Source organism: Podarcis raffonei, chromosome 5 (genome assembly GCF_027172205.1).
Source record: "Podarcis raffonei isolate rPodRaf1 chromosome 5, rPodRaf1.pri, whole genome shotgun sequence".
NCBI lineage: Eukaryota > Metazoa > Chordata > Lepidosauria > Squamata > Lacertidae > Podarcis > Podarcis raffonei.
Window position 1 is genome coordinate 1,396,661 of NC_070606.1, and position 24,417 is coordinate 1,421,077.

A 24,417-nucleotide genomic window follows, 5' to 3' on the forward strand; every position below is an offset into this window, starting at 1 on the left:
CATGAGCCCTACTAGGAGTGAAGTAAATTTCCTTCTTCCCTTCCTCTTGTTTTGTTCTGTCTTGTCTTTGTGGGTCCTCTAGTGGCCACTGATCAGTGTGCAGTAACTCAGAGGCCTCATATAGCCAATAAGACTCTTATTCTGGATTGCAAGCCTTTGTTGCCCCATCTTTCAGAGGAACCAGGACCCCCCTCCTTTGTATGCTTTCCCTCTTGCTGTATTGTTAAAAGCTGGGCATCGCTTTGTTAAGATCCCAGCAGAGGCCTTTGGAAACCATATGAGTGGCCCCATAGAAGCGACCACTCTCATAAGAGCCGACATAACTCCTGCTTCCATGCTTTGGTCCTTCACATGACGTGATCCCAGAGGAAGCATGCTATGCTTACAAGATATTGGGGTAAAAAGCAGAATTTTGATCTGAAAGAAAATATTATACTCAGCGTGGAGAGAGACAACTGAAAGAAGAAGCAGGAATTCTCCTAACCTGATCAGGGCAATGGTTGGCACCTACCAGGAATGAAAGGTCCTATGTCAATTTATCTGTTTTTATTTATTTGTTGTAGGTATTTAAATATCGCTTAATCACTAACATTTCTACAAACAGGTTTATGTTTGTTATTTGTTTTAAATGGTACAAATTAAATGGCTACAAAATGGCATTCATCCAAAATACCTACAGTAAATGTGTGGTTAAAAATGATTTGGTTTGTGGGAATGGAGGCAAAATTCACTTAGTTCAACCCAGGAAGAGGAGACAGAAAATGGAGCATTGTGAGAGAACCTGCCTTTTATGATTTATATGAAGCAGAAATTTAAAGTAGTGTTGTGAGTTTTGGAGGAGTAGGCTGTATGCCTGAGTCCTTTCTAATTCCTTGATCCAACAAGGACTCAGTTGCTGGAATAGCAAGACAAGTTTATTGTTTGTGAGTTGTGTGCAAGAGCTAGAAGCTAGAAGCAAACTATAGGCTATGCAGCTGAGAGACAGAGCCAAGCCTGTTTTCTGCTATAATCCAAGACTGTGGCTGTGGAAGAAGGAAGACCCTCTTGGGTGTTAATGCTATGAGCCCCTCCATTGTAGGCTCAGGTTGTATATATGTGTAAAAAACCATACATCATAATGACAGCACAGTCTCTGCTATCCCACATTCTGAGGAAACCAAACTCTGAGTAAGTGCCCGGGACCCCTGGAATCCTGCACCAATCAGAGATTGGGGGGCATGCAACACTGACGTTAGAAGTGGGATTCATGTTTCTGGGATGAGGATCTGTGAGCGAGGTGTGCTTGAGTCAAGATGGAGGGAGGAACAGCAGCATTCCTGGAGCAGTTCAGGTTGATGCTTCAGCAGCAAAGCTGACAAAATATGGAGCAGCTTGAGCAAATGATCCAGCAGCAAAAAAGCCACTGACTGGAGAAAATGGAGTTGCTGCAAGCTGAGAGGGTGAGAAACCCCTTGGGCAGAAAAGCGTGGCTCCATGCAAGGTGAGAGCCCTGCCTGAGGAGATGCTACAGGGGTTTGAAAGTGCCCCAGGACCCCAGCTGCAAGGCACCCAGATGGAAGCAGTGACCAAAGAGTGTAGATGGGCAGCTGAGGCGCTGGAACTGCAAGGAACTGCAGTCAGCAGCTGAAGGCAAGGAGGAAGACACCTTGGAGAAGGGTTATCCAATCCTGAGAGACAAAAGAATCCAAATAAGGAGAACAGGGACAGAGAAAGCAATTTTATTTTGTGAGAGAAGAGTCTAGCTGCAAACAGTTGCGATACAAAACAAAACAAATGGTTAATAGTCTCTGGATGCACCCAGTCTACATGAGAAGCTCAGTGTGTGAAGAGGTTTGAGTTGATTGCTCCAGCTCAGACCACATGGCTCCCACCAGCCACTCCTGAGGTCCCCCAAAATAATTTAGGAACTTTCACCACTTTGTAACTAAAGTTTACTGCCCGTGCAACGTTTCTGACCAATGTATGGAAAAGCACATGAATTTGACCTTTGATGAGTTAGTAAGTTAACCAATTTTTAATTTAGCAAAGGTGGTCTTTTCCAATGCTGGGGCAAGAGGGAAGTTCCCCCACAATGAAATATTTTAAAGGTCTATCAGCCTATGTTTCCACACTTTACTCTACTGCATATTTTGTGATTTTAAATCTCTCTTGCAGTTCTCTCACTTTGTACTTGCCCCAAACTTGGGTCTTGGCATCCAGGAATTCTCGTTTTACAGACATATATTTTTGAACCAACACAAATGAAGCCAGTTTGCTTAAAAATATGGATGAAATTAAACTCTCTTTCATGTTGTGTGTATGTAGGCTATACATTGTTGGACAGTTTTGAAGGAAAGGCTAAGCAGCCTTCTGTTGTGAGGTGCTATTGCTCTGGAATTATTGCATCAAACAAGGGATTGGACGAGATGACCCAGAAGGGCCCCTCATCCTCTAGGAGTCTACAGCCTCTTCTGTACTTCTAGCAGTTGTGTTCATGTGGTTTTCATGTGCGGCACTAATGCTTGAGTAAGGGGAAGCGGGGTGGTGCCCTTACCTAGGTGACATCTGCCTAGCCTGCCTCTCTGGCTTCAGCATGTTGTCTAAGCAAAGTTCCAGATATTTTGTCTCTATCTGGCATCCTAAGTGATGTTTGGCAGTTGATATACTGATTTCCATTTCCGTGCACTGCTCTGGTTCGCCATAAAGCGAGATGAGCGTGGCAACCCCAGAGTCGGTCACGACTGGACCTAATGGTCAGGGGTCCCTTTACCTTTACCTATACTGATAATATTTAATAGTTGGCATATAATAGTATTACCGGTAGTTATTTGCATGTATTTGATAAAAGACAAAATGAAATGGGATTTGATATCAGACAGTTTCTGTGAGTTCAGATTGTGAGACAATCAAGAAATTCTGAAAGAAGCACTAAGATAAAAGATGCATTATAATGTAAATATTAATATTTAATTTATATTAAAACGTTTAATATTTGAGTAGCAAGATTGGATTTTTTGGGCATATTTCAAATATATGTTTCAGCTGTAAAACACCTATGCACAATGAAATTTCTAATTGATGTGAGAGAGATAAAAAAATAGCATAATCTTGAAAAAGTAAACCGACTGCAGAACAGTTTCAGAAAAAGGCTTGAATATCAGCATTTCAGTTCAAGAGGTTTGTAGTGTCAGTGGAATGCAAAAGGTTCTGTTGGTAGTTCAGTTGTCTTTCTTCTCTAATTGATTTTATTGTTTGCTTTTTCTTCTGCTTCCCTTCTGGCCATTATGTTTGTATGAAGGCCGACAGCTTTCTTGGTCATCTTTATCTATCTGTGCTGCAACCTGTCCCGCTTCACAAGGTACAAGGAACATCATCCCCACATTTGTGATATACTTCTGTCTCTGTGTTGATATTTATAGTAAACTGTTATGTGAATGAATAGGTGTGAGAGAGAATGTGAGGGCATGCCTCTGATTACACTTGTCTGCTGTGCCTCGTTCCTGATGGCTCAGATACAGAGACGGGTGTGCCATAATGGTGGTGGGGGGGGATACCATGGCAATGGCTAGTCTAGGGAGGTGTTCCTTGGTGCATGACTTCTGCAAGTGTCAGAGAGAGAGGAGGAAAGGCTTGGAGATCACAGTAGCTGTGTGCCCTTGAACAAGGAGCAAGAGTGAGAGCAGGCACTGATTCCTGTTAAAGACCTTGCGGCCCTATTCTGGATTAGCTGAAGTTTCCAAACTGCTTTCAAAGGAGATTGCTGGACCATGAGTAAATAAGGCAAGGCTATCTTTATCCAGGTACTGTTGAAGTTGGTACACCAGCTAAAGCCTCATCGCTTTCCATGGGAAATAGTTTTTTTATGAGCTTAGCCACTTCCATTGAAAACAAAGGGCTATTCAGTGCCTCAGTTTGGATTGTGTCATAAATATGCCAGTTTCTGGGACATGATGGTGTAGCCTTATTGGAGTTCACCGATTGGGTCTGCGTTGCTCCGGGACAGAAGGAAGTCAAATGACACCGAGGTTGATTCCAAGAAAGAGTTTATTCTGCTCTCCAGATAGCAGAAGGCACTTGCGTGATCAAGTCCACAGCAAGTCCAAAGAAATGACAAGTTTCATGCAGTATATATACCCTCCAGGCACCCTCTCCCTCCTTCCCATATAAATCCAACCACATCAGCCTATGTACGCAGGTTGACATCACATATGTTCTTGCTCTGGTATTCTTAACCATAAAAGGGAATTCCTTCCTGTATAGAATCATAGAATCATAGAGTTGGAAGAGACCACAAGGGCCATCGAGTCCAACCCCCTGCCAAGCAGGAAACACCATCAGAGCACTCCTGACATATGGTTGTCAAGCCTCTGCTTAAAGACCTCCAAAGAAGGAGACTCCACCACACTCCTTGGCAGCAAATTCCACTGTCAAACAGCTCTTACTGTCAGGAAGTTCTTCCTAATGTTCTTCTGACATTAGGAAGTTCTTCCTAATGTCCTTCTGACCATAAAAGGATCTTCCTCTTCCTACTGTTATATTGGAGGAAGAGGTCGGCATCTCAGAGAACACGCTTTGGCGTTGTTCTGAACTTAGGTCTGTGCGTCTTTTGTGGTCAGCACATAAGATAAGGTACAGATGTGTCTTCTCTGTTCTGCTGGTGCAGTCAGGGTCATCCCTGCCGTCACAAACTGATTAAGGAGAGGGCTCTGAGCACAGCCGGGTTTTTGTTTATACATTGACTCAGAGCTCAAGTTAATGGATTTTAGCTAAGGAAAAATAGGGATTTTGGTGCAGTATCAAACTGCCTGCACAGTCAGTTTTGGGTTTGGGAAACCCATTCCATCAATGGGATTTTGTTGAAATGATCTCAATAAAAGTAAATATCAATACATATGACAGGGACTGGACTGAAGGGGATGAGATGGAGGAGGAATGGTGGAGATCCCTGTTTAGGATAGTTTTTAATGTTTTAATGTATTTTTAATCTCTGTTGGAAGCCGCCCAGAGTGGCTGGGGAAACCCAGCCACATGGGCAGGGTACAAATAATAAATTGTTGTTGTTTTTATTGTTGTTATACAACACACACACACGTTCTCCTGACGCTGCAGGAGAAGAGGAATGCTGCATTGATTTACAGCAGGGGTTTAAGGAAGGTCACAGCTCAGAGACAGATGAACAGAAGAGTTGGGAAGTGTTAGGAGAAGGGGAAGGTGAGGCAAGGCCAGGAGGCAGAGCAGCCAGCTGACATGTTGTCACGGGAGCGTATTTCTGACCCCCCTTCTCCCAGAACTCGGCGTTTGTTAAGAGTGCAGGAACAGAGAACTTGGAGACAGTTGGCCACGAGCAGACACAGTAAAAGGAAATGCTGTTGCTAGAGCGGAGGGAGAAGGAGCTCAGTTGGAGCAACACCATTGTTTGGGCATACGGCATTCTTTTGTCTCTCATTATTATGAATGAATAAACTCAATAAAAAGGACTCTACCTTGTTTTTCTCTGCTTCTTGCTGCCACCGGGGGAGGCATAGAATTCCTGAGCCTGACAGCATAGCAGAGCTACTAGTCTTGCTAAACTTAACATTGAACTTGTGGTTTTTATTGATTGTAAACATTTAGTAATTTTTAAAGCTGTACAGTGGTACCTCGGGTTAAGAACTTAATTCATTCCATAGGTCCGTTCTTAACCTGAAACAGTTCTTAATCTGAGGCATGTTTTTGCTAATGAGGCCTCTTGCTGCCGCTGTGCCGCTGGCACACGAATTCCATTCTTATACTGGGGCAAAGTTCTTAACCTGGAGCAACCACTTCCTGGTTAGTGGAGTTTGTAACCCGAAGCATCTGTAACCCAAGGTGCCACTGTACACACCTTGCCGGTTTCTGTGACATAATGGAAACTATGCATGGGCTTACACAATTACTGGACCATTTTGTTTTTTATTTATTCATTCCCAAGATTTATATGCTGCTCTTTAGTTTGGAGATTTCTATAATGACTAACAATTAATGATGTAAATAGCAGCATTAGTAAGTTAAGATCAGGAGCATCAGCCTGTTCTTTCAATACAACAGATACAACTCTAGCATTACAATAGTTCTAAAACAGTTAAAAGACTCAGGCAAATAAAAACGTTTTCAACTGACAGACCTCCCAAGGAGAGTATTCCACAGCTGGGGCGCTGCCACAGAAGTCTCCCCCAACATCTCACTTCTAAAGGCAGGGAGGACTTAGAGAAGGGCCTCCCAGGATGATCTTAGTGACAAATCACATCATGCGCCAGCTCACTGGGAGCAATATCTCCTCCTCCTCTGAGCTCCCTTTGCCACCTGAGTTCATAAATTGCAAAGAATGCTGTGTGCTTAGGGGGCAACAAAAACGAGACAAATTCATTAGGAATTGATTTGACTTGATAAGGTACACAAATAAAAAGGAACGCCAGCAGACTTTACCCCACTCATCTCCTGTATGTGAGAATTTGGAATTCTTAAATCTTTAACTTTGCACTTTGCTCCTTGCTGGCCCTCTTTCCCTCTGATTATACTTACTTATAAAGCGTGTTCTACTTTTTCTTTGGTCTTGTTGGGAAGATGGAAAGCGGCAGGTGATTTAATGTTCTTGAAATTGAATCACACTTTTTATAAGTGACCCCAGTGAAATGTCTACAATCTGTGGTTATTTGTTATTAGGATTGATTCTAGTTTACTTACGTATTTTACTACGTAATAATAGTAATAATAACAATAACAATAACAATAAGAAGAAGAAGAAGATCATCTATCTTCCTTCAGGAGGAGCATCTGCACAAAAGCACAATCTTGGCATTTTATAGTTAAATACATGGGAGCAGTTTCCAAGCAAAGCTGATGGAGTGTACAGTCCCATTGCCCTGGTAATTCCCTCCTCTCCTGAGAGCTTTTTTGAGACTTGCCTGATGAGAGAACAAGAGGATTCTTTTCAGGCAGGCTTAACTATTGACTGCCCTTGATTATTTGTATGGAGGATTAACTCAGATGGTGAAGAATACCAGGCCACCCCCCAAATTAATCCTGATTAATTTCCGCATAAAGTCCAATAAGTGGGGGGACGTGACTGCTGCACCAAACAAACGGAAAACCCGTGTTGTCAGCGACCTATTTGTGATATCTGAATGACCCATTTACAATAGTTAGCCCTGTCTGGAAGCAGGCGCAGTCTCTGCAGAGGTCCTGAAAGCAGCTCTGCCGCACAGGACTTTTTTTTTTTTAATGTTCTCAAATCAGAGGCTTGGAGAAGGTGGAAAGAGAAACTAGCAATTAACCTCAGCTGCGTTGCTAGACTCCTACTGTAGGTGTTGGTGACTTGTGGAAGTCACCTCCCGCATCCAGTGTGATGTACCAGCAGAGGATGCGGAGCTCCAGCCTCAGAGGCCTCAGAGATTTCCTGCTCCCAGCAGACAGCTTCTTCCAGAGTCCCCAGTTTAGGGGGAAACTCCTCTCCCACATAGTTCAAAGTTACAAAGTGTTTGTTGTCTCTGGACGCAAGACAAAGCTAAACACTACTATCTCCTATATACAGTTCTTCTGGTCGTTGAATTAAAGAGATATATGTACAGAGAGATCTGCCAACACTATCACCATGCAATCTAATGCTGCCGTGTAATACCCACAGTCGCTTCCCCTGACCCTCACGGATCCAGACCCTGACAGCAAACAGGGCAGCATCAGGACAGGACATATTGAAAGCCATGCCCTAAAGACTACATTTCTGAACCAATGGGATGATGACTGACTCAGCAAGTCATACACTTAACCTTGCTGGTGTTGCTATGGTAACCCAGTGCACCTGGCATCCAGATGTGGGCAATATGCTCCTCAGTGCACAAGTACTGTGTAATTTAACCCACTGTTCGCAACAATAGGCTATGATGCATGCTTACTTTGAAGCACCACTGAAAGTGTGGCTTACATCTGAGTAAACAAATATAGAATTGCACTCTTTACTAAATACATAAAAATATGCCTAGCAATCCATATAATAGGTGATCCTGATAATCCTTAGATGTGAGAACCACTGAAATAAAATTTGTGGCCCTCACTTACCCAGTAACTTACTACTAACTCAGTTACTTAAATGCAGAGAACATAGTAAATTTGGATTTTCCACATATTTAACAGGGTCAAATATAGATTTGTTATAATTTCTTGGTCCTGAAATGGTATTATCTGAAACACAACTATGACTTTAAGATGGTTACGCCTGGTTTTCTAAGTGAAAAGTACGCACTGAAAACTGCAGTGCTGGCCTTTGTGTTTTTAGCTCTAAGGATGGCTTCCACACAGGGTCACAAAATGCCTCTGAGTGTCAAAAGCCGCTTCATAATCTCTGCCACTCATTCTTTGCAAAATGCAATTTTGTACACATAGACTGCTTGTCATAACAATGGACGCATCACCAATATTTATAGAAACGTTCTACTAGTTGTCATTTCTTCACCATGCTCATATTATCCTTTAAGAAAGAAAATTGTGGGCGTGGATTGTGAGCTCACTGGAACTGCTGTGCTGCTCCTTGGCTTTCAGGGTCAGCCTCCCTTTCAATGCTGCTTTGAAATGAATAAGCAGTCTTTGCAGGTACAAAACCAAAGCCCAAGGACCTTTACCTGTAAAGAGTTGCCTTGAGGAAGGAGAGCATAATAAGGATTAAAAGCAGTGCTTTTAAAAGGCACTGATTGAAAGGCAACAACTGCAGTATAAATGGAGCAACTTGTGTAATCTTGCTGTTCTGTCCCTTTAACATATTGCATCTTCACATTCTTTGTTTAGTAAAAAAGCGTTTGGAAGGGAACAGTGGTGAAATGTCAAGGGCCAACAGTTTCACAGAAGACATGGACCTCATCTCTGAAGAGGCACCTTTGCCTGCTGTGTCTGATGTGTCACAGTAAGTGCAATAATTATGAGTGTTTCTTAGAAACACATAGCATTTGCAGATGTTACCAAGTCACTTGTGCAGAGTTGGAGGCCAGTCAATTGGCCAAATATTGTTTGTTGGACAGTAGATTGATTCTGTGTTATTTGGCTCCAGTTGATTCTGTGAATGCAATTAATGTGCAGTCCTTTGTTTTGTAAATAGAAGCCCTGGGGAAGTCTGAGCAGCCTTAGCACCATGAAGGGTAGAGAGGAAACACATACCGTAACTCTTTCTCTCTCTTTTGGGGTCCGAACAGAAAAGCTGCTTCTCCAGTGTGCATTTCAAGCACACCATTGGAGATTTCCTTTCAAGTTTGAATAACTGCAATTAATATCACATCTTGGGCCCTTAGTACTTTTGAAACTTCTTGGAATTAAGCAACAACAAAGAGGGGGGATTTTTTTGGTCTTTTATAGCCCTAGAATGTGGACATTGTTGTATTTACAACTGTGAAAAAATATACAGTGCCTTTGTTATTGTGAAGGAGAGGACATATATAAACTAGCTTTTAAAAATTGAGACAAATAGCTGTCAACTTTTCCCTTTTTTTAAGGGAAATCCTATTCGGAATAAGGGAATGTCCCTTTAAAAAAGGGAAACGTTGACAGCTATGCTTGTTGATCAACCGAGGTGTTTTCTGCAGGATGGATGTTAACTCTGTTATTTGAATAAGGTTTATATAGCAGTGTCTTGTGGGCAAAGAATTCAGTACGTTCCCTTTTGGTCTGTATGGCCTTTTTTATTTTGTTTTGGTATAATATTTTGAACTATTATGGTGGATTTGTATTATATATTTTTTAAAAAAAATATTAGTGTTATAGTATGCTGATTGAAATGTTAGCTTTTTTGTGAATAAGATTCCATGTAAGCAGCTGGTTTTAATATTTTAAACTCTGGGACCTGCACACCCCCAAAACTACCTTTCACCTTGTGTGCCTTGTGGCCTATTTAGACCTTTTTCTGGAGCCTGTTTTATGTACTTTCACTGTATTGTCAGCATGGCTTTAGTGAGAAGTGGAGCATCTTTGCAACAAGCCTGGGGCAATGGAATAGTCCCCCAGAGGAGGGTTAATAAATTACATCTTTACAGAGTTGGAAGAGATGCTTTCATCTCAAAAATTTGGTTGTGGTGCCTAAGTACTCTTCAGAGAAATTGATTGAGAAATAAAAATTAGAAACACTTAGTGTGTTGTGAGCTTAGATATTCTGCCAGAAATTGAAACCTCGGGATCAAAATTTCAGAGAGTCAGTGAATGGTTTAATAAGACATGGCATCTGGCCATAATGGCAAAGCTTGCTGAAGTCCTACATCTTTATGATGGAAGACAAAGACAAGAATACTTTGAGAAGCTTTGGACTCCACTTATTTTATATATGGATCAGAAATTCAATACAGACATTTTCATATAAAGGCTTTTTCATTGCTACCATAATTCATGCATGAGTTATTGTTACAATGATTATATATATGTATTTTAAATTTTATTTTCTTTCACAAAATTTACATACCACTTGATTGTTAAATTACTTCAAAGTGGTCTACAAAAAGAATAAACTATGAAATTATCAATAAAAACATTCAAAAAATATTTAAAATCAGCAATAAGCTAAAAACCAGATTAAAACACATGGCAATATTATGTTCTTGGCAAGCCCCACAATGAACACAGTGAAGGCGCCTGCTTGATGCCAATAGGGGGGGAGTTCCAAAGTGTAAGTGCTGCCACATTAAAAGATTTCTTCCTTACAGATGCAGAATTAAGGTTACATAGCACCTGTAATGGTGCCAAGACCTCACAAAGCAACATGTAGAAAAAGATATATCAGGCACATGAGATAGGTGAAGGATGACTATGAGAAAGCTTTTCTAAATCACACAAGTCTGACCACTCTTAAGGAAAGCACCAGGGAACAGAGAGGTTTTCAAAGTAGCATTGAATGTCTGCACTGAAGGAACCAGGTGTAAATCAGTCATGTGGATCAAGTAAATTGTTTCTGTAAGTTTTGTACCTAAGCATGTAAATTACTACATTTTATCTGATATATGGTAAATATTTTTATTTTGTATGTTAATAGTTTAAATACTAATGCTAAGTCACAGTGAACTATTTCTCATCACGTATTTTAAAGTGCTGGGCTTTTCTTCGCTGTACTAAAACATGGCATGGAAAAATTTAGAAGGTTTTATTCAATCTTAAGAGTACAAAGCAGAATTGTCATTTTGTGAGCTTGTTCAAATGCATATGCTTACTTTCATATATCATTCTATTGAGATTAGTGCTGATATATAAATAGCAGCAACAAAAAATCCTGTGGTGCCTTAAACACCAACAAATGCATTATGTCATATAAGTAAGAGGGGACATGATAGAGGTGTATTAAATTATGGTGCATAAAATAATAATACTAGAATTCGGACATATGCAGTGAAGCTGAATAACGGAAGAGTCAGGAGTGACAAAAATAGTTATTAGCACAGTGGATAGTTTTGTTATAGATTTGTTCCAATGAGAGGCAGTAGTAGCTACGAACTTGGATGGCTTTGAAAAAGGATTAGAAATATTCACGGATCAGTGGTCACTAAGCACAGCAGTTATATTACACTTCTGTTGTTGGAGACGGTATGCCTCTGAATAGCACTTCCTGGGAATTGCAGGGGGGGGGGGAGAGAACGTTTTTGCACTCCTGCTCTGTTTGTGCCCTGCCCACAGGCATCTGGTTGGCCTTTCTGAGAAGAGGAATCCTTTGGCACGATCAAGTACGGCTCTTCCTTTAAGCGTCTAAGGAAGTGGACTTCAGACTTATGTCATAATAAGCATGTTAGTCTTTAAGGTGCTACAAGACTCTTTGTTGTTTTTGCTGCCACAGACTAACATTGCCAAATATAGAACTCTTCATGCCAGTGGTGGGTAGAAAAAGAGGTGCCAGAACTCACCATGAACACCTCCCTTCTTCACTTAGAATGGCAATGGTGTTCACCTGAAGGTGCCAGAGCCAAGTTCCATTGGGTTCTGGTTGAAAAAAAGCCCTGGGTAGAACCAAATCCGGCAGTGGAACAAGGGTGGGAGGGAATCAATGAATCTGACTCTTCCTTTGTGTGGTATGCTGCATTCTAGCCATGCAAAAGTCTCTCCTCCATACAGAAATACATACATGCACATGTACACACCCACCTATCCTGGCAAATAAAAATAATTTTCACAGTTCAAGGACATTTCAGCCAGGCAAAAATACTTAAGGGGTCGGTAAGGGACATGACTCGAGGAAGGGGCATAGTCTAGGTAAAGTATCGAGGGTCATATACAGGGGCCTGAAGCTCCCAGGGCTGAGGTTACCATTCCCTGCAATAATCCCTATAATGATGTAGGTTTGACTGATTGAGACCAGCAGAATGTCATCCACTGAGTTTTGCAGTTGAGTAAGGATTGAACCTGGGTCTGTTTATGGTGGTCCAGTTATTTACTGGAGTCAGATGTGCCCTCGTGTACCAGATTTACCTTATATTTCTAAAGGTACATTGAGGTACATTGAGGTAAAGTGAGTATTGGCCTCCCTTTTATTTCTTTGAAGTGCTACTTGAAATAGCTGTTTTAACTGTGATTAATGCGCTTGTACTGCCAATTTTGCTTAACTTTTTATAACTAAACATATAGCACAGCCCATAACAAACCATTTCTTTCTTTAAAAACAGATGTATAACCAGGTAAGCATGTCTTAATAATGTTTATTTAAACCTGCTTGTAGTGTGATAACAGCATGGTTGAGTTTTATGCTTGATACTGTACTTTTTGATCATGAATTGGGACTAGAGGATTCCACATCTGATAGAATCACAATTCCTGACCACTTCACACTGCCGTTTTCATAAGACCAGTACCTTGATGGGGAAAACTAACTAACTAACTAACTAACTAACTAACTAACTAACTAACTAACCAACAACCAACCAATCTGATATCTGGGTGAACTGTGCTACACCATGCTGCCTGAGATTCTGGTGACCTTCATTTCCCTGGAATACCTGTACTGCTGTTTTAGTTCACAGTGTGCCTGGTTGCCAAAGTCTTTAAAAAGGATAAGGATATTGCGGCAAAAACCCTCAGACCCACCTACATGCACATGCTGGGTACTACCGTATCTTTCGCTCTATAGGACGCACTTTTTCCCTCCTAAAAAGCAAGGGAAAATGTGTGCGAGTCCTATGGATCGAATGCAGGGGGGAGGCAGGCGGGAAAAGCCCCCAAGACCTGCACACAAGCTCTGTGCGGCTCTTGCGGGCTTTTCCCCAGGAGGGAGAAGAGACTGACTGGCCGCATCAGTCCCTTCTCCCACCTCGTAGAAAAGCCCACAGGAGCTGCGCACCCTTTAAAGAGCGTGCGGCTTCTGCGGGCTTCTGCAGGAGGTGGGGGAATCCCCCCACCTCCTAGAAAAGCCAGTAGAAGCCGCACAGCCCCTTTAAAGAGCGCACGGCTTCTGCAGGCTTTTGCGGGAGGTGGGAGAACTGCGCAGCGACCCTTCAGCCACGTGCCTGCCCTGGCTTCTGCCTTAGCTGTGCGCAGCCTCTTCGGGCAGAGGGAGCCTTCATCCCGCTGCCCTGAAGAGGCTTGGCTTGGTTATCCCAGAAGCCAGAACAGCCACACGGTATCCCAGAAGCCAGATCCCTCTTGCTGTTCTGGCTTCTGGGATTCAATATATTTTTTTTCTTGCTTTCCTGTCCCCCAAACTGGGTGTGTCCTATCATCCGGTGCGTCCTGTAGAGCGAAAAATACGGGAACCTGTTTCCCATTGTGCCACAGCCTCCATATCTGTTGCTGTTTGGGTCTTTGGATATAGGGCCTGAAATCAGCCCCAACAGGGACCCTAAGCAGATACTATGCGGAAAATATGTGGGTTTGGTTTCCTTTTTTTTTTGTTTTTGTTTTTTTTGTTACGTTATATTGGCAGGCATGAAACACACACAAAAATTGCATTAGGGTGTAAGTTTATTCAGTCTGTCAGGTGATGGTGTGGTTACTCGAGAGCAAACAGGCAAGACTCCGACCTGTCTTTTCCAAGCTTTATTATCTGTGCAACTATTTACAGTGAAGAGCGTCACAAGTTCATGTCTGGCTCAGTCGCTAGCAGAATCTGGGAGTGGCCGGTCCTTGTACTTCCCCCAGCATAACAGTCGTGTGACCCCCATCCTTCTACTCCCCTCTCTGCGCAGAGTGGGCGCTGGCAAAGGGGTTCTCCCCTTCCCTCTGCTTTGCTCAGGCTCGGTGTTGAGGCTCTCCCTGGCATTCCCTGCTCCCTGCACCTCCTCCCCACTGGAGGTGGGGCTTTCCTCCTCGCCAGAGGAGGAACTGCTTCACAAGATCTTCGGAGGTTCCCTATAACACAACTGCCCTTCCACCTCTCGCCTCTGAGCTGATGGCAGTTCCCTGACATCCACCCCCCCTCAAGCCCCCCCTCCCCGCTGGTGGGGTCTCTAACAGCATCCCCCTCCTGGGCGTTGGTAGGAGGGAGGGAAAACCTCAGAAAGAACAGTCATCTTCCTCCGTGGATTCAAAAACTGCTTCCCATTCTCCCATGTTCACTTTCGCTGGTGGGAAGGCCCAATCAGGTTTCCCCCCATCAGACAGCTCAGTGACTTCGGCTCGGAGTCCCTCCTCCTCTACTGAGGACATAAATCTTACGAAGTCCTCCTCATCCTCCGTGGGTCCAAACACTTCCCCAAAGAACCTCCCCTGGGGTTTTGGCTTGTGTGAGAAAAGAGCTTGGAACTCCTCCACAAGATACTCCTCCGTGACGGTTTCTGCAGGAACCCACGTGTTTTCTGAACTGGGCTCCTGCTCCCAGGCCACCAAGTACTCTAGCTGATGCCCGTTCCACCTGGGGTATTTCCATCACTTCATTACAGAGTTCCCTCTCCTCTACCCTGGGATGGGTGGACACCCCTTCCTCCCTTCCCGGGAAGCTGTGCCCCTCCCTGTAAGATCAAAACAGGGATCTATGAAACACCGGATGAATTCTCATGCTGTCCGGCAACTTTAGCCTGAATGCCACTGGATTGATCTGATGGATCACCTCAAAGGGCCCCAGTCTCCTGGGCTGCAGTTTCTCGCACCCCCCTCTTAAAGGCAACCCCTGGGATGACAACCACACTTTGTCTCCCACCCGTATGACCCTGGCCTGCGATGCTTGTCTGCCTCCTTTTTATACACCTCTTTGGCCCTCTCCAGGTCCAATTGGAGTTGCTGGTACAAAGCCTCCATCTCTTCTGCAAACTGCTCTGCATCTGGAACACCTCATTCCTCCTCCCCCCCATCCTGGGAAGACATTATTGTATGCAAACTCTGCCAGTGCTAATTTCTCCACCCAATCATTCTGCCTCTGACTGACGTAGCAGCGTAAGTACTGCTGCAATATGGCTTTAGCTCTCTCGGCCTGCCTGTTGGTTTCTGGGTGTCTTGCTGTCGAGAAGCTCACCTCCACCTGCAACAGGCTCATGAGTTTACGCCAGAACTGTGAGGTGAACTGTTTTCCACGGTCGGAGACCACCCTCGATGGGACTCCATGCAGTCGAAAGACGTGGTCCACGAACAGCTTGGCAGTTTCCTCAGCTGTCACTGCATGGGAACATGCCACAAAGTGACACATTTTGGTCAGCAGATCGACCACCACCATCACTGCCGTCTTACCTCGTGACCTGGGCAGATCCGTCATGAAATCTATGGACACCACCTCCCAGGGTCTCCCCAGTGTTGGTAAGGGTTCCAGTAACCCTGCCGGTGCGGCTCTTAGCCCTTTGGCCCTGTCTGAGGATTTTGGCCCTCAATGGCTCTCCCGGTACATACAGTGTCCCTTTGTAGAACAAGAGCCCCCCCTTTCTCCTGAAAACCCCCATTTGCTCCCTGACCATCTTTAAGTTCCCCAATTTTAGTTTGAGCAAACACATCGTGTCTGGTGAGCCCAACCAGTTCCGCCTCCCTTGTCAGTGCTTCTCCACATGACCATTTGCCCTCTTGGAACATTTGTCTGGCCACGGGTGGCCCTTCCTCTTCCATGTACTCTGGCTTCCTGGAAAGTGCGTCCGCCCTCGTGTTTTGCCCCCCAGGGACGTATTGTATCTTAAAGTTATACTGAGAAAAAGCCTCTGCCCATCTGACCTTTCTCTGGTTGAGCACACGCACTGTGCACCAGTATTCTAGGTTCTTGTGGTCCGTTCGTACCTGGATCTGGTGCTGTGCCCCGATCAAGAAGTGTCTCCACTGCTTAAAAGCCGCATAAATGGCTAGCAATTCTTTGTCATAAATAGTGTAATTTTGCTCTGATTTGCTCAGCTTCCTGGAGAAAAAGGCACAAGGCCTCCAATCCTCCCCCGGACCTTGCTGCAACAGCACTGCTCCGATAGCTCAGTCTGAAGCATCCGTCTCCACCCTTAAAGGCTTCCCAGGATCAACGTGCAGGAGCTGCTCCTCTGATGCGAAGGCCTTTTTTAAACTTTCAAAGGCCTGCTGCGCTTCCGTTGTCCACAAAAACTTCTTGCCACTGAGACAATCGGTTATTGGCGCTGTCAAGTGTGCAAAGTTCTTGATAAACTTTCTGTAGAAGTTGCTGAAGCCCAGGAACTGTTGCACATGTTTCTTTGTCTTGGGACTCTTCCAGTCCAGCACTGTCTTCACCTTCTCCGGATCCATGGCCAGCCCCTTGTCCGACAGCTGGTACCCCAGGAACTCGACCTCCTGAGCATGGAGATGGCATTTCTCCAGCTTGACCCACAGCTGATGCTCCTTCAATCTCTCCATCACTTGCCTGACATCGTGCGCGGGCTGCACTTCATTCTCTGAAAAGATTAAGACGTCATCTAAAAAGGCAACACAATTCTTGTACAGCAGGGGGCCCAACACATGGTGCATAAAGGCTTGGAAGCAGGCAGAGCCCGCTTGTAATCCAAACAAGATATTCAAATGCCCCAAGGGGGGTGAACTTGGTCGTCTTCCATTCGTCTCCCTCCCGCACCCTAATCAGGTTGTAGGCTTCCCTGAGATCCAGCTTGGTAAAAATTTTCCCCTGCCTCACTTGTGCTAAAACATCGTCAATTCTGGGCATGGGGAAGGCTATGGGTTCCATCAAACTGTTCAGGACCCTGAAGTCCATGACCAGACAGTCGGTGTTCATTTGTCCCTCGCTTGTTCACAAAGAACACTCGACTGCTCCCCTACCGCCTTGGATTCCCTTATGAAACTCCTCTTTAAATTTCTGTCAGTAAACTGCCTCAACTCTTTCTTGGTCAGACATAGAATACAGCTTACCCACTGGCAGCTTGGCCCCTGGGACCAGATTGATCTTGCAGTCATAGGGTTTGTGGGGGGGCAGCTTGTTGGCCTCCTTCTCACTGAACGCCTCCTTCAAATCCGCATATTGTCATAGAATGCTCTTTCTCTCCTCCAGAGTCACTCCAGCGACCTTGGCCATAGCCACCCGTGGCTCCTCTTCCCCCAGTGTTCCACACAGTGTGCCGACCCAAAGGTAAGGAATCGTTGATGCCATGACACCACTGGTCATGGAGTGCCAACCAAATCATTCCCAGAATAATGGGAGGTCCCGCCAAGGTGGCCACATGAAAGGCAATGGTTTCCACGTGCCTGGAAACTCTCATCCTCATCGGTGGTGTCTGGTGCGTGACGTCCCCTCCCAGTAGCTCTCTCCCATCAATGGTGGTCACTTGCAAGGGGAAATCTAGTGGCAACAGGTGTAGCTGGTGTTCTAAAGCGAAGTCTCTGCTGAAAAGGTTTGCTGAGGCACCAGAATCCAACAAGGCTTGCACTTCTATTGGGTGCCCATTAGGGAGCTCTAGCACCACCTGAACTGCTATGCCCGCCTTGGGAGGGTCTGGTCAGGGCTTTTCTACTGGTCGCCCGCCTGGCTGCTGCCCCTGTTGGTCTGCAGCCAGGCTCTTTCGTTTCCCTGAGCCTAAGGCTTGTCTCCCTCCTCTTCTTTGCCTGCCCCACCAGGCCTTCCTCTGTGGCGAAATGCCCAGCACGCTGACAGATGAAGCATTTTTTGGCTGACTTCCAGGCCCTTACCTCTTTCTTCTTGAGAGCGTCAGCGTTTGAAAACTCCTGCGCGTGGGCTCCATCGATTTCCATAGGTTCTGCTGGTAGCAGCCTGTGGGAAGCCCCCGCTGGCATCTCAGGAATGCGGTTGCCATAGAAATGCTCCCCTCTGGCCTCCCGCCTCTCCTGTGCACGCGCCTCTTGTCGAACCCCAATGGCTAACGCTGCTTTCGTTAATTCATCCATGGAGCGCGAGCGAGGACCTTTCAACATTTCATCTTTCACCTCTGGATTCAAGCCTGCCTCAAAAAGTGCTTGCAGGGGTTCAGAGTCTAAATCCCAGTTTAGCTTGTGCACTAGCATCGCAAAGCGCAACCAATAACTCCAGACTGTCAGAGATCCCTGTTTAAGACTCAGCAATTCCTGTCACATCACATTTCCCTCCACTTCGCTGGATAACACTGCATCCATGGCCTGATAAAACTTTGCTAGGTCCTTCAGGGCGTCGTTCCCCACTGCTATGAGGGGTCTCACCCATTCCTGAGCACCCCCCTCCAGCAACTTTCTCCTTGTCACTAGCAAACTCCCCTTCTTACAAGTCCAACACATATTGTATCTCAGTTCTAAAAGTGTTGTAGTCCTGAGGCTTCCCCCCAAAACTTGCTCACAAGCTTTATTCTCCGTGCAACTATTTACAGTGAAGAGCGTTGCAAGTGCATGTCTGGCTCAGTCGCTAGCAGAATCTGGGAGTGGCCAGTCCTTGTACTTCCCCCAGCATAACAGTCGTGTGACCCCCATCCTTCTCCTCCCCTCTCTGCGCAGAGTGGGCGCTGGCAAAGGGGTTCTCCCCTTCCCTCTGCTTTGCTCAGGCTCGGTGTTGAGGCTCTCCCTAGCATCTCCTGGTCCCTGCACCTCCTCCCCACTGGAGGCAGGGCTTCCCTCCTCGCCAGAGGAGGAACTGCTTCGCAAGATCTTCGGAGGTTCCCTATAACACAACTGCCCTTCCACCTCTCGCCTCTGAGCTGATGGCAGTTCCCTGACACAGTCTACTCAATAATAAATGTAGTTTTATTTAACCATATTTGTGGTGAAACAGAATTGAAATGAAAGTTACTTGAATCATAGTTCAGTATGCTATCTTTTTATTAGATGTGTCACTATGGAAAAGTTTTAAATGTACTTCCTGGATGTATTGCATAAGGTAGTTTTTAAAGAAATAACGAAAGGAAAATGTATAAGCAAGAGAAGAGATGCAGCTGAAATTAAAGTGACACAGCAGAGTTCCTTTGCTTTATGGCAAAAAAACCCCCAGAGGCCTATTGCTTATACAAAATGACACTTGTTGGACTAATGACACACTTGACACACATGATCTACAGTGGTATCTCGGTTTTCGAACAGCTTTGTTCTCAAACTGCTTGGAACCCGAACACTTCAAACCCGGAAATGAGTGTTTCAGTTTTCAAACTTTTTCCGGAAGCCAAACATGCTCCGATTTGAGTGTGCACTTCTGTTTTGAGCGAGCGACTTGGCCCCAGCAGTGACTGCCACCTCTTCCTTCCCTTCCCTGGGATGGAAGTGGAATTGGGCGGCTCCTCAGAATGGAAGTGACTCTGGAGTAGGGAGACTTGGAAGTTGGCGACTCTCCCCCAGCACGCAGAGGAGGTGTTTGGGGGGGAGCATGTGGTGGGGGAACTATGCTGCACAGATTGACCTTCTCGCTCCTTTGCCTTTTCTCCCTCCCCCTGTCCCAAGCGAGGCAGCGCAGCCGCATTCCTGAGCAGGGGGTGGGGTGGTTGCACTGAGCGCAGGCTCCAGCCCACCTGGCCGTGTCCCAGTGCCGCCATGCCAGGGACACGCAGGCAGCCTGTGGCTGCCGCTTTCTGATGCTGCTCGAAGTGGAGACAGAAGCCCTGGGACTCACCCGGGGAATGGGGAGCATGGGCAGATGCTGGAAAACATGCAGGGGAGAAAGGGGGAGGTGACTTGGGTGGGGGAAGAGAACACTTGCCTCCCTTTCCTCCTCCCCCCCACTTCATCCAGTTAGCCACCTCCTTCCCCATGCGCACTCCTCGTCCCTCCAGTTGGAGTGTTTCCACACACTCTCCCACTTAAACTCCCCCCTCCCACCTCATCCCTCCAATGGCAATGGGTATATCACTGCCAGTTTTTGATACTGGATAGTAGATTGCAGCCTGGTTTATTTCTTTTTATGGATCAATGGTCTCATTAGATAGTAAAATTCATGTTGAATTGCTGTTTTAGGGGTTGTTTTTAATTGTCTGGAACGAATTAATCCATTTTGCATTACTTTCTATGGGAAAGCGCGCCTTGGTTTTGGAACGCTTTGGTTTTGGAACAGACTTCTGGAATGGATTAAGTTTGAGAACCAAGGTACCACTGTATATGGTAAGGTGTACATGTGAGCCAACTTCCAAATGCATTTCTGCTCAAAATTTTCCCTCCCCATGCTGCCAACAAGGACTTTATCTTGATGTCTGTTAAAAAATCTAGGAAACCGGCAGATGATGATGTTGATGATAATGATTTAAATGTGCATTCATACTGTTTGTTGCAAAAGTCAAGTGCCTGCCCCTCTCTCTGCTGAACAGTGGCAAGAGCACATTGGGTCTCAGGCACCCCCACAGGGTCTGTCCCCCTTTGAAGAATGGAAGACGTGGCGGAGACTGTTGTGCTTTAATAAATATGGTTTATTCACCCATTTACACCTTCAGTCTGCATGAAGGGAGTCTAGATCTTATGTCATGGTCACTTCAAGAGGCAGCAGTGCAGGCGTCCTTCAGCCTGCCTGCCCAAGATGGATCTCCGCTCTTCTTCCTCCCAACAACCCCCCCCCCTGCAATTGCCCTGGCAACCTTCTAAATCCCCAATCTCTGTTCACAAGTGGGGCAAGGATTTCTCTTGTATTGTTAATGCTCCTCAATTGTTCTTTTCATAGCCTAAGCTCAGCCAGGTTGTCTTGTATAAGCTAGGCCAGGAATTCCTTTGCAGCTTGCATTCGCCTTCCATATCACAAATGACCAAAATGCTAGCATTATTAATTTCTTGAGCTTACCCTAAATCTATAACAATACTTTTCATTTCTGGCATCTTCATCAGTCACAGGAGACCCTGTGTTAGGGTTGCACCACAGACCTGCGACTTTAATTTTGAGTTTTAAAAGAGCAAGCTAGCCCTGAATGAGAAGCAATAGTGGGTTCGCAGGGTTTTTCACTAGGGAACTAGAAGAACACTAGCCAAAAGGTCAAGGTTTTGAATGCAGTACTAAAATGCATAATTAAGCCACATCTTCTGCCTCTAATCTAATCAGATTAGAGGCAGTTTGTAAAGAAGCTGGTAAAATGCAGTCTTGACTATACTACCACACAGTGGATTTGTAACTGGCTGACTGACCGAACCCAAAGGGTGCTCATCAATGGTTCCTCTTCATCCTGGAGAAGAGTGACTAGTGGGGTGCCACAGGGTTCTGTCTTGGGCCCGGGCTTATTCAACATCTTTATCAACAACTTGGATGATGGGCTGAAGGGCATCCTGATCAAATTTGCAGATGACACCAAACTGGGAGGGGTGGCTAACACCCCAGAGGACAGGATCACACTTCAAAACGACCTTGACAGATTAGAGAACTGGGCCAAAACAAACAAGATGAATTTTAACAGGGAGAAATGTAAAGTATTGCACTTGGGCAAAAAAAATGAGAGGCACAAATGCAAGATGGGTGACACCTGGCTTGAGAGCACTACATGTGAAAAGGATCTAGGAGTCTTGGTTGACCACAAACTTGACATGAGCCAACAGTGTGACGCGGCAGCTAAAAAAGCCAATGCAATTCTGGGCTGCATCAATAGGAGTATAGCATCTAGATCAAGGGAAGTAATAGTGCCACTGTATTCTGCTCTGGTCAGACCTCACCTGGAGTACTGTGTCCAGTTCTGGGCGCCACAGTTCAAGAAGGACACTGACAAACTGGAACGTGTCCAGAGGAGGGCAACCAAAATGGTCAAAGGCCTGGAAACGAAAGAAGATTCTACCTAAACATTAGGAAGAACTTCCTGACAGTCAGAGCTCTTCGACAGTGGAATTTGCTGCCAAGGAGTGTGGTGGAGTCTCCTTCTTTGGAGGTCTTTAAGCAGAGGCTTGACAACCATATGTCAGGAGTGCTCTGATGGTGTTTCCTGCTTGGCAGGGAGTTGGACTCGATGGCCCTTGTGGTCTCTTCCAACTCTATGATTCTATGATTCTATGATTCTAGGAAGGGTTTTCCATCTGAAGAAGAAGATGATCATTGAAGAGAATCTGCAGATATCACTTCTGTAAGAGAAGTGCCTTTAAACAGGGAACAGAGTACACTAAGTCTAGGATTCAAAATCACAAAGAAGATTCCTCCTTTTTGAATAATACATATATACTTTTTGGATAAATATCTTGAACTGTTTTGTGCAGACACATTCACAAAAAATGTAACTTTGGCACACCCCTAACTATTACATACATCTACAGTTACAGAAAGGTAGCCGTGTTGGTCTGCCATAGTCAAAACAAAAAAATTTTTTCCTTCCAGTAGCACCTTAAAGACCAACTAAGTTAGTTCTTGGTATGAGCTTTCGTGTGCATGCACACTTCTTCAGATACCTTGTATTACATACATCTGTTGACAAAAGCATGGTGGATTTTGCTAGAAGACAACTTTTGGACATTAGAGGGCACTCTGTCATAGGAAAATGGTGGAAAGCATTTCACCTTTCAACAAATGCTTTAACTGATAAAAAACCTTTGGTGAGCATGCATTTTGAGACAAATACATTGAATGTGGTCGCTAGTTTCATACTTGGTAGCTGCACTTGGGTGTACAGTGGTACCTCGGGTTAAGAACTTAATTCGTTCCGGAGGTCCATTCTTAACCTGAAACTGTTCTTAACCCGAAGCACCACTTTAGCTAATGGGGCCTCCCGCTGCTGCCGCCGCGCGATTTCTGTTCTCATCCTGAAGCAAAGTTCTTAACCCGAGGTACTATTTCTGGGTTAGCGGAGTCTGTAACCTGAAGCGTCTGTAATCTGAGGTACCACTGTATTATGCTCTTCAGAAGCACAAGTGTATGTTTATATACAGAATCCATATGTGCATTGTACATTGCTTGCCAATGTTTGAAAAGAAATAAGCATTTAGTATTCTCCAATGGAAGCTTTGACAGCTACAAAGCAACCTGTAGTTTAGGGTTTAGGATTCACCAGGTTTTATCCAGTAGACCTTGTTGCCATTACTTGGTTCAGTTTCTCTCTTTATTTAAAACAAAACGAAAAGGAGGAAGCAGGTTTTCTGGCTTGGAATCTGGATATGACAATCAGGGCAGTGGGGGGTTTTGGGGTCTCAAATCTCAGCAGCACCCTGTGCAATACCAAAATTTGGTGCCCCTGCTTCTCACCTTCCATTCTACATCATAGTTGTGGTGCCCCCTGTGGTACCTCCAGGGGTCCACATCCAGTGCTCCAGGAAATTAGGAGAGGAGTTCATGATGTCATCACTCAGACTAGGGGCAGACTTTGGTAATCTTTTGCAATATGGCATCCTGTGCGAGGTCAAAATTTGGTGCCCTCAAATGGATCTTCTCGATTTTTTTTTTTAAAATAAATTTTTATTAATTTTCCAACACATATTAGATGACAATACAAAACAATACAAAAACAAACAAACATATACACATGTATAATTTCTTAACCTTCTTTTCCTTAAACCTTCTTTCAGCGACTTCCCCATACCTCCTTTTTCTGCATCCCTGTTCTAAATCTTTCCAGCAACCCCTAATTTTATTTACTTATGGCACTTCCTTTAAATCCTTTTTCCCATATCCAATTGTTTGTCGCTGTAATTCTATTTTGCATTACTCAAGACATTTTAGCACTCATGGATCTTCTCGATTTTATGCCCCCTCAGCTTGGCACTCTGTGCAAGAGAACCACTTGTACTGGCCTAAATTGGTGCTGTTAAGACCAGGCACAATACAGCATTGAAGCATGGACCAGCTTCATCACTCTAGGACAATGTTTCCCAACCTTTTTCCAACTGTGGTCCTCTTACGACCTTGTTTCCTTCCTGTGACCCCCCGACCCTGTCCTACTGGTAGAAAGGAAGCTATTTAAATGTTTTAGTTGTAAATAGAACATATTTTATTTATAATTTATATAATTTATACAAAATACAATTACTTAAAATGATGGGAACACAATGAAATATTGTTGAAGCAGAAAAAAGTACAGTACAAAAAGCTTGGCCACTCAAACCTACAGCCAGTTATTGCCTTTCATTCTCTGTGACTGTTTAACTTTGCAGTGTGCTGCAAGGGCATTTTTCATAAGTTACGGATAAGTTACGGATACTTATCTCATCCTGGTTTACTTTAGCAGGGGTGCATACAGCCAGATAGTAGTGAGACTAGATCAT

At 44.7% G+C, this 24,417-nt stretch overlaps 1 protein-coding gene across 4 annotated transcripts in view; it reads left to right on the top strand.

The window, feature by feature from the left end:
• The window catches only part of LOC128413497 (potassium voltage-gated channel subfamily KQT member 1-like), a 334,949-nt gene that overhangs the window by 66,249 nt on the left and 244,283 nt on the right, over positions 1 to 24,417 (top strand). For all 4 annotated transcript variants that reach the window (XM_053387514.1, XM_053387517.1, XM_053387515.1 and 1 more), the window contains one exon: positions 8,776 to 8,890. In XM_053387514.1, coding sequence (XP_053243489.1) covers positions 8,776 to 8,890 — 115 coding nt within the window. The remainder of the gene's footprint in view (positions 1 to 8,775; positions 8,891 to 24,417) is intronic.